Below are 10,839 nucleotides of genomic sequence, written 5' to 3'. Positions count from 1 at the left end.
ATAAGTCTTTGTGCGCCACAAGGAAGCACCCTGGGTATGGGTCCCGGAGGATGCACCCGGAGTACAAGGTACTCCCGGAAGCTCGCATAGCATGAAGCCTCTCCGGGATGTGTCAGGCCTCTCCTGAGTAATCAAGTCGCATTTAATGCCGCATGGGAGGAAGCGTGTTGGGACTGTAACACGCAATAAAGTCTGACGGCACAACCCCCAAACAGCAGTGCTGCAGTAATGATCATTTAAGTCTAGCGATGGCTACTTTGCGAAGAGTCACGTCAATCACAAGGCAAAAAGGACATTCCTCATAAAAACCCTACAGCGCCTAGGGATTTGACCATGCATCACCCATGGTATATTCATTGGGAATACCCAACTTTATGGATACTTACAGATACATTTGTAAGAACAATCCTAGGGATCACCCCACCAAAACACTATAAATACCCCCTCAAAGCTCATTTAATGGGGTCGAGAATCTTGGGTTGCATAAGAGCAAGAAGAGAGAATACTCACCAAGAACATTCTCTGTATTTATGAGAAGAACATTCTCTCAAGTGTGGAATCTGTATTAAAGAGATCCATTAATAACAAAGACTCGTGGACTAAGGCTCATTAACGCCCCAACCACGTAAAAATCCTCATCTCGCTTTCTTACAGCTCACTACTATAATCATATTTTAATAGTTGCCGAAAATCTCGGTCAACAGTAACCAAATTCGTAAAATTATTTTCTGACCATATCATTGCTTGCTTAAGTTAAAAAAATATCATTGTGATCTACTCTTTAATGTGATCATTTTAAGATGTGTGAACATATATTTTTTCCTTATTTCAAAAATAAAATAAACTATTGAGGTACCTATGATACCAATTACATACTGATTAGTTACCATTAAATTATATTAATATATTAAAGAAAACTTAATTTGTAATTAGTTTCTACTCTTTCTACACTAAAATAAACTTGAAGGTTACTCAAATATATATATATATATATATACATATATATTTGACAAAGTGATTAGAATTACTCATGAATTTACGACGCAGACGTTTGCCACCGGCGCTGGATCCTTCTTGAACCAGGATAGCTCATCGTCTAACCGCAGAGTATGTTTTGCCAAGCCACGGGCCGCTATATTGTCAGAGCGAACCACATGGGACAAAACTGCTCCAGAAAATTTAGACAATAAAACTATAACATCTTCAAACAACGCTCCTAACTCGTTGAAATACATCTTCCTGTTGTTGATGGCCGTCATCAAAGCTAACAAATCTGGATAAACTGAAAAAAAATATCAGAAAACCAGAAAAAAAATTTATAATTAGAAAATTATCAAGCTAATCAAAATCAATCACACACCGAAACTAAACAACTAGATCCCCCTATAAAATTACTAGAACTAGCTAAAGGGAATACCCTTTGGCTAGTAGCAACAACAATTAAGCCTCTTACTAAGACCCTAAGACCTAAAAAAGATTTTGATATGTAATCTAGTAACAACAATTAAGCCCTGCAATGCTCCCATAACTAAGTAACTTAAGATGTATACAATTAAGTTTTAGAGGAAACAAAAAATGTATCTCAAATTTTATACCGATTAGTTACTATTCTGCAACTTTTATTTAGTTAACAAATCAAATTTATTTTTAAAAATAAAAATGCTTATATAATTATACTAAATAAAACTATTTCATATATATGCTTACTTGTTATATTATATGAAATATAATTAGTTTCTACGATAAATTTAAAAGGTAATTAAAAATGTAATTTTAAACGATTTAACAATTTAAATATTTAAATATTTTACTAATATTTTTTTTTAAAAAAGATTTTACTAGTGAGTTATGTGAGTTTTTTTTTTTCTTTACTTTATTGTGACTTATTAGTTTATTAAATAGACTTGAAGGTAACATAAATATTTTTATAAAAGAAAAATAAAAAAGTAATGTAAAAGTATTTAAACAACAAAACAATGTAATATAATCTAAAAATAAACATATAGATTTGAAAGTAACAAAAATGTATATAAAGTAAATGGTATATAAAAATGGTAGCTTATTATATTACATGATAACTCATTAGTTTCAAAAATAAATTTTAAGGTTACCCAAATATATTTTACATAATAAGATACCATAATACAACTTAAAATAAATATTTGATTATTAAGATATTTACAAATAAATTTTAGAGGTAACTAAATTGTATCTCAAACTATATGATATAAAAATAAATTTATTTTTAATGTAGAAGTAATTAATTAGTTTCTTATCGACATTATAAGTAACCAAAAGGTTACTTTTGAAAACACATGAATTTTTTTTTTAAAAAAACAGAATTTGGGATTATTTCGTTTCAGACATATTAATTTGGAATTGAGGTATTTTTTGATGATGTGTCAAGGTATTATTGTAATTGAGATTTGTTAAGGGATTTTTGTGATTAGTTTGTATTTTAAGTATATTATTGAAAAAATCCCTTATTTTTACCTTTTTTTAAAGTTTATTATTTTTATCTTTTTTTTAAACATTGTACCAATTTTGCCCCTGTCACTTCAAGATACTCTCCATGTGACTCTCTTATGTCAGGGTATTTTAGGTACAATACATATAAAAAGAGGTATATTTCAATCAAATATAAAATTAGAGGTAAATTTGATTATTTGATTAATAAAAGTGATATTTTTCAACTTATCCCAATAAAAAGACCATTTGCTCCCCAATAACGGAGCCCAACCCAAAGCAGAAGCCCAGCATTGAATTACTGAGGTGAGAAGAGCAGGGGGAGATCGAAGAGAGAGAGAGAGAGAGAGAGAGAGAGAAGTCGGGAAGAGATTTTCAATGGCGCAGCAAGCAGTGCAGAAGAACACACTGTACGTAGGAGGACTGGCGGAGGAGGTCAACGAGTCCATACTCCACGCCGCTTTCATACCCTTCGGTGACATTAAAGACGTAAAGACCCCTCTCGACCAAGCCACCCAAAAACATCGTTCTTTTGGCTTCGTCACCTTCCTCGAGCGAGAGGACGCCGCCGCCGCCATGGATAATATGGATGGTGCTGAGCTCTATGGCCGAGTCCTCACCGTCAATTATGCCCTCCCTGAGCGCATCAAGGGTGGTGAACAGGGTTGGGCCGCTCAGCCTAGTAAGAAACCACTATCTTTCCCCTTTTATTCTAAAACCCTTTTTGCTTGACTCAATTTTTAGGTTAAGTACTTTGGATTGGTTGAGTTTGCTAATTTTTTGGTGATGGAATTTTTTCGGTGATTAAATTTGTGGTTTGGTTTGTACTGCGTATGCGTAATTTGTTGAATTCCTCATTCAAGAATTTGGGGTTTAGGGTTTTAGATCGAGTGTGCACTTTACATCCAAGATTGTTCCTTTTCTAGTTCTATTTCTCCCTAGTTCCACGAGATTACTTGTTTGATAGTGTAGTCGTATAGCCGTATGGGTTGGTAGTTTTCTGCGTTATTATACGAAGTAGCTTACCTAAACATTAGATCAATGCAGTAGCCCTTGATACTGATAGGCGAAGAAAGATTGTTTATTATAGCTCGAACAAAAAAAGGTCTTTTGGGTCTCTAGCATTGTTTTTAACAACAATGTATGATTTGCTTTGCTAGGAATATAGAAAGAACCTATGGCATTACTGAATCAGCAGTTCAATCAACTAGCTTTTGGTAGCTAAAAAGTGTTACATTTTCTGCCCCAAAGAAAAGAAATTGGCAATTTGAGTCTTCTAATTCATTGCATATTTACTTCATATATTTTAAGCATCGTTGCATAATGCATAACTGAGAATATAGGAAGGAAAAATCAGATGAATGCATAGCTGAAGACAGTTAACTTTTTAAATGGGGTAGATTGGGCCTTCTAGTTCATTTACCAGTTATGACTTTCTTGCATGTCAATAACTTAGAATGTATGGTTGCCTTTACCACACTCGTTCTTACGTTTTGATTTCTTGTTTTACATGAATAACGTGCCTTCTGTTTTCTTTTAAAAGTTTGGGCGGATGCGGACACTTGGTTTGAGCGTCAACAACAAGAAGAGGAAATGCTACGTATTCAGGCAGAAAACCGGGCTGCGATGCAGGAGGCAGAAGATTTGCACAGAAAGAAATTGGCTCAAGAGCGAGAAGGGGAAATAGAAGAAACAGAAAGCAGGGATGATCCCATGGCCATGGCAGAGGCAGAAGTTTTGAAACAGAATAACTAAACTAACTGCTATCAATTTAATATGATTACACTCTGGAGAAGTTTTTTATTAGTAAATTTGCCTGCTAATTTCTTTTTTTCTTTTTTGGTCGGGAAGATGATGAAGCCAACTCATTTTAGTTTTAAAAGTAACCACTGGTGAGGTTATTTGGCATGATATGGCGATGAACTCTGGTAAACTTTTGGGAATATAATCATAGACAATATCAGGAAAGCCCAGCTGAGCGCTGTAGTCTTATATTTCCATTTGCTTAGAATGAACACACGGAATGTGAGAAAAGGTCTTATCATTTCCAATTGTTGTGAAAGGAATACAATTTCTATAGAGCGTGACATGTAACATAATATCAGAAACAGGTCGCCAATGTGAACCTCTTCGTACTCTTGCGTGTACAGTATTTGAAATTCAAATTTGTAATTCTCTTTATCTACCTCTCTACTTTTCCAATTCATTTTTTTATTATGTAGGCGGACCTGCATACGCATTTGTAGTATACCACATTAACTGTGAAGAAAATTCGACTTTTTCTCAGTAAAATGTAAAATACAATACACAAAATTAGGACTAAACATTGGGTGGGTTGACAGTGGTTCGGATTGAAAAAATTGTACCTGGCCTGTGCACGTGTTGCGGGTTGGCGGGTTTTGGATTCACAGGTTAGCAGGTTTGGGTTGAGCAAATTGATCGGGTTAACGGGTTGACTCAGACAACTCGGCCATTTTTTTTTTTTTTTTACACTCATCTAATTATCTATAAACATATAACTAAACTTAAGCACTTATCATCTTTCAAAAAAAAAAAAAAAAACCTTAAGCACTTACTAAGTATATATAAATATAGGGATAATTACTTAAGACACTATTTTAACAACAAAATGTAACATACAAATAACAAAAAATTAACATGAATATAACATAAAAAGACTGTATTTTCTGTAAATAAAATTAAAAAAATCGTAAAAATATTTATAATTTCGTGAAACTTTATTTTTGTAATTTTTTTGTTATTTTTTGTGTATTTATGAAATAATCCCAAAATAAAGAAACCATTAAATTTAATGAAATATTTAAACATATAAACTTTTAACACATAAAAGAAGTGTATATATATTATACTATCTATATATATATATATATATATTTTTTTTTTTTTTTTGTTGAGGAATAGAAATATTATTATATTTGAGGTCTAATGTATGTTGAGTGTAAACTTTTATTATTAATAATGTTTATGTAAGAGTAAAAAAAAACTGGGTTCATAGGCGGGTTCGGGTCCAACCCGAAACCCAGTCACTTGAAAAATTGAACCTGAAACCCGCTCAAAAAGTTTGGTCGGGTTAGGTCTGAGCAGGTTGGTTGAGTTCGGGTCAAACCCGATAAAAATGTTTAGCCCTACACAAAAAAATACACTTTGATTGTCAAATGCCAACTTTGACAAAAAAGTCTCAGTCCAGTAATAGACGTCCCTGTTATAATTCAGCAATGCAAAATCCTCTCCGAAAATCTGATATGGAAATATGTGGAGAATAAGATGCATGTTTTTTGCATTAGAAAAAAATTGCACTTTCTTCTCCTAATCTTACACAACCAGTTTTTCCTTCTCAAAATTGCATCACATAACTTCACAGCATCTAAGTTATCTTTCACGTTATGTACTCTCACAATGTTTGCAGGTTCTCAGTCAACTGCAGCAGAGCGAGAATATATTTCGCCTTAAAAACTTCTTCCTAGAAGGTCACGAAACTAAGGCTAAGCTTTTCTTTGCAATTTCTGTTCGGATGTTTCCCAGTTCTATAAGAATATCCAAATTTTGTTCAGTATTCTTTAAGAATCTAATGCCAGGGTCAATGATTATCCTCTAAGTTGGTATACCAGATACTTCAGCATTTCTTAGCCTTAAGTACAGTTCAGATGCAACCTGGTTATAAACATTATCATATTGCAAGTTTTCACTACCATAGTTGATGGGTCCCCACTCATGTGCATTGCAGTATAAGGTACCTTAAGATCTGCAACAACCTTAAACATGTTGGAGTCTAGCCCAAAAGATACATCCTTGACAATATGAGCTCCTTTGCCAACTGCTTCTAAAGCAACTTCTGAGTAGAAAGTATCCAGAGACAAGTTTTCCTTCTATTTTAGGCATTTGAAGAATGGCTCTAAAACAGGGATTAATCTGGACGTTTCTTCTTCAGGTCATATCAGAGTAGTCATTGGGTGGGTAGATTGATGTCAATCATATCTGCATCTTCGGTAATCATCAAGCGGACTTAGAGATTGCATCCCCAATAGATTGAAACTTTCCACCATCACTAAAACTATCTGGCATTAGATTAAGGATACCTATGATTGAGGTTTTCTGTGAACAGTCCCACAAAATATTATTAATGGGCAAAACCCTCTTCATACATTCTTTCCCAATTAGAGAATTACCACCAAGTTTCAAAAAGATCATTAGCATGAAGTGTCAGCAAACAACTGTATCGTTCTCAACAGTTAATTCCAACAAATCGAACACTGGGGCTATTACAAATGGCCTTTCCCAAATTCTTTCATGTGTGATGGTAAGAATATCAGAATTGAACCTAAACTTTTCATAGAACAATATGTCTAAATCAATTGGCCTTGGTCCATACCTTATACCACCAATACGACCCACGTCCGTTTCAATTTTTTTGAGTGTTCCCAATAGCTCGATTATTATATGACTTCACTATAAGTTTAGAAGAATTTAGATTAGCCTTTGTAACCCTTACCAAAATTAATATGTTGTGAAAACTAGATATATTTCGTCGGTATAAATATTGTGAAAACAAGTTTACTTTGCTAATTACTATTATATATTTTCTTTTAATTTTATATAGATTGCTTAGAAGGAAAAGTAGGATGAACTATCGTCATCATATAAAAAATGATTGAAAGAAAAAAAAATAGTTGAGTATATTAGAACAAATTGACTCCAATTTCGAGCTAACTTCGGACAAAATTTTGCATGTCTACACCGCAGGTGCAAGAGAAGTTCCATGCTCTTCTTCTCCATTTTCCATAACACCATGACACTTTCTCTCAAACCCATCGTCTTTTTCTTCCTTCTCTCTACCCTATTCTTCTCCATAACCCAACAGGTCTCGATCTCTCTCAACACGACCACCCTTTCCAAATCCGGGGACTCCGTTCTAATCCAATGGTCCGGGGTCGACAACCCCTCCAAGCTCGATTGGCTCGGAATCTACTCGCCACCAAGCTCCGAACACCGCAATTTCGTCGGATACGTTTTTCTGTCCAAATCTCCGTCGTGGCAATCCGGGTCAGGTAGCGTCTCGATCCCTTTGGTCAATCTCCGATCCAACTACTCGTTCCGGATATTTCGATGGACCGAGTCAGAGATCAACCCCAAGAAGCGGGACCATGACCAGAATCCTCTTCCGGGGACGAAACACCTGTTGGCGAGCTCACAGGAGCTCGGGTTTCAGCAGGGTCGTGGGCCGGAGCAGATCCATTTGGCGTATACTGACCGGGAGGAAGAAATGCGGGTCATGTTCGTGACGGAAGACGGGGACGAGAGGAGAGTCAGGTATGGGGAGAGAGAAGGTGAGCTTGGTGACGTGGCGGTGGCACGTGTGGGAAGGTATGAGAGGGAGGACATGTGTGACTCCCCTGCAAATGCCAGCGTGGGATGGAGAGATCCTGGGTTTATCCATGACGGGGTTATGAAGAATTTGAAGAAAGGAGTCAAGTATTATTATCAGGTAATCTCTACTACGAATGGTTTTCTTAATTTCTTGGTTGTTGTTTCAGTTTATCATAAGTACAAAAGTCTTTCTTGTTTAGATTAAAACTCACTGTGACATCTTTGTTATGATTGTATTATGTTCATTACCTGGAATTTAATAATTGTGTTAGCAATTTAGTTAAAGAAGAATTAGGATGTTCTGGTTTTAGCGTTTCTTTCTGGGTAATGTTAGTGACCCACCTCAATTGCCAATACTAGGATATATGGAAGTCTTTTGATTTGTAATGATTAGTTAGTGACCATTTAAAACTTAAAAGATTTATTTACTTAATGTTCTGTCCCATAAACTTACCAACAGGTTGGTAGTGATTCTAAAGGTTGGAGTGCAACTCACAGCTTTGTGTCACGTAATGGGGACTCGGATGAAACCATAGCTTTCATGTTTGGTGATATGGGAACGGCAGCACCTTACTCAACCTTTATCCGTACTCAAGATGAGAGCATCTCCACTATTAAGTGGATCCTTAGGGACATTGAAGCTCTTGGTGATAAGCCTGCTTTCATCTCACACATTGGAGATCTCAGCTATGCAAGAGGCTACTCTTGGATTTGGGACCAGTTCTTCAATCAGATTGAACCAGTTGCATCTAAACTTCCATATCATGTTTGCATTGGAAATCACGAGTATGACTGGCCTCAACAACCTTGGAAACCTGATTGGTCCTGGTCGGTGTATGGAAAAGATGGAGGTGGTGAATGTGGGGTACCCTACAGCCTGAAGTTTAACATGCCCGGGAACTCTTCAGAGCAGACTGGAACCCGAGCTCCGGCCACTAGGAATCTATTCTATTCATTTGATATGGGATCTGTTCATTTCGTTTATATATCAACTGAGACCAATTTTCTTCCGGGAAGCAAACAATATGAGTTCATCAAGCGTGATTTGGAGTTTGTAAATCGAACAAAGACCCCGTTTGTGGTTTTCCAAGGGCACAGGCCAATGTACACTACAAGCAATGAAATTAGAGATGGTCCGATGAGGGAGAGAATGCAAAAGCACTTGGAGCCTTTGCTAGTGAATAACAATGTAACTCTTGCATTGTGGGGTCACGTCCATCGGTATGAAAGGTTTTGTCCACTGAATAACTTCACTTGTGGAAGTTTAGGCATAGCAGGCGAGAAATGGAAGGCATACCCTGTTCATGTTGTGATTGGCATGGCCGGACAAGACTGGCAACCTATTTGGAAACCTCGAGATGACCACCAAGATGTCCCAATCTTCCCACAGCCTATTCGGTCTATGTACCGTGGGGGTGAGTTTGGGTACACAAGGTTGGTTGCCACGAAGGAGAAGCTCACTCTTTCATACATTGGAAACCATGATGGTATAGAACATGATAAGGTTGAGATTCTAGCATCAGGACAAGTTCTCAATGGTGGAGTTAGTACATATAATGAACACAATGATCTAAACAATGATGAAACCACTCGTAAAGGTAAAGTTGAATCCAATTTCTCTGTGTTTGTCAAGGGAGCTAGTATTTTAGTTCTCGGGGCTTTTATAGGCTATGTTCTTGGTTTCATTTCACATGTAAGGAAAGGGAATGTTGCGGGAAACAGTTGGACTCCTGTAAAGAGCGAGGAGACTTGAAGTGGATGCTACGAGTGAATCAAATCACTGAGTTAACCTTATACATAGGATTTGATTTCTCCAGTATTATAGACCTATTTGTAATTGGAGAGCTATATCTAGTGTTGTGTATTGAGGCTCTGCTACTGTTTAGACTTGGCAGACTTGATTCTGGGGATGGAGTTATATGACCAGAATTTGCTTGTGCAAAGATTGGACCCTCTATGTGCACTTTCGACGTTCTTTTTGACATAAATAACACATGATATACAAGGCATGGTCTAGTGAATATATTACACTTGAAAATTGAAACATGTAATTTCGTAAATGTATTATTTGTACCATTCGAATAAACACAGCTGTATCCTGTATTGTATCTCTGCATCTTTCCTTCAAAGCCTCGATATCAGTTTTGCATAAAAAAAAAAACCCGATTTGTAACTTTTTCTTTTCAATAATCTTTTGTCATCTCTGCTGTAATGTAAGTTATGTTGTAATCAAGGCCGGGTCCGGTCCTATCTTGAGGCGAAATGGGTCATAGAAAAAAAAAAAAGAAAATTGGGCCATTACTATAAAGATAAATAATATATTTTTTTTTTTTTTTTTTAAAATATATCTATTTTTTAAAATATATATATATATATTTTTTTTTTATTTGGGCACCTAAAATGTGTGGGCCCTAGGCGCGGGCTTAGTTCACCTATGCCTAGGGCCGATTATAATATAAGGCTTAACGCAAGAGATATCTCGCATGTTTGACAAGCATGATTATTATTAAGATAGTAATTCTCTTACATTTAAAGTAAGGGTGTTCAATAAAATTTACAAATTGCCCAACCCGAATAAACTGCCAAAACCAAACCGAATAAATCGACAAAAATTACAATCCAAAATAATACAATGAAAATCCAAACCGCCCAGTGAATATATTGGGTGGTTTACAAATTATTCTAAACCGTCCAATTAACCCGAATAAACCAAATTAAACCGATTTATATATTTTTTTTTCAATAAAAGTGTATATCTTATGTTATATAAATTACATTTATTAGTTAAACTATTTTGTATTTAAAGTTTGGACATTTTAATTTTTAACTTAAAACTTAGATTTTATAGTTAATAAGTTTTAGTGTATTTGGATATAGAAATTAAAGTTTAAAATCTATACCATATCATCATTTTTTTTTTATTATTTTATTCAGTTATTTTATGTTTACTCAATTATATTTATCTTATATTAAAGTTTTTAAAATTAA

At 35.4% G+C, this 10,839-nt stretch overlaps 2 protein-coding genes and 1 pseudogene across 2 annotated transcripts; 2 read left to right on the top strand and 1 right to left on the bottom strand.

The window, feature by feature from the left end:
* Positions 1 to 2,731: 2,731 nt before the first annotated feature.
* Positions 2,732 to 4,647, top strand: LOC115701210 (uncharacterized). The gene is made up of 2 exons (XM_030628941.2): positions 2,732 to 3,148; positions 4,010 to 4,647. Exons 1-2 carry the CDS (start codon positions 2,845 to 2,847, stop codon positions 4,219 to 4,221), a joined length of 516 nt encoding a protein of 171 aa, XP_030484801.2. The 5' UTR covers positions 2,732 to 2,844; the 3' UTR covers positions 4,222 to 4,647.
* A 787-nt stretch (positions 4,648 to 5,434) lies between these two features.
* LOC115700013 (folate synthesis bifunctional protein, mitochondrial-like) lies at positions 5,435 to 7,245 on the bottom strand (annotated as a pseudogene).
* On the top strand, positions 6,779 to 9,794 carry LOC115699013 (probable inactive purple acid phosphatase 2). Its single transcript, XM_061102755.1, has 2 exons — positions 6,779 to 7,969; positions 8,312 to 9,794. Exons 1-2 carry the CDS (start codon positions 7,244 to 7,246, stop codon positions 9,602 to 9,604), a joined length of 2,019 nt encoding a protein of 672 aa, XP_060958738.1. The 5' UTR covers positions 6,779 to 7,243; the 3' UTR covers positions 9,605 to 9,794.
* Positions 9,795 to 10,839: the final 1,045 nt, after the last annotated feature.

This window comes from Cannabis sativa, chromosome 8 (genome assembly GCF_029168945.1).
Source record: "Cannabis sativa cultivar Pink pepper isolate KNU-18-1 chromosome 8, ASM2916894v1, whole genome shotgun sequence".
Classification (NCBI taxonomy): domain Eukaryota; kingdom Viridiplantae; phylum Streptophyta; class Magnoliopsida; order Rosales; family Cannabaceae; genus Cannabis; species Cannabis sativa.
Note: the sequence above shows the minus strand (reverse complement) of the source record. Positions and strands in the feature narration are given on the sequence as shown.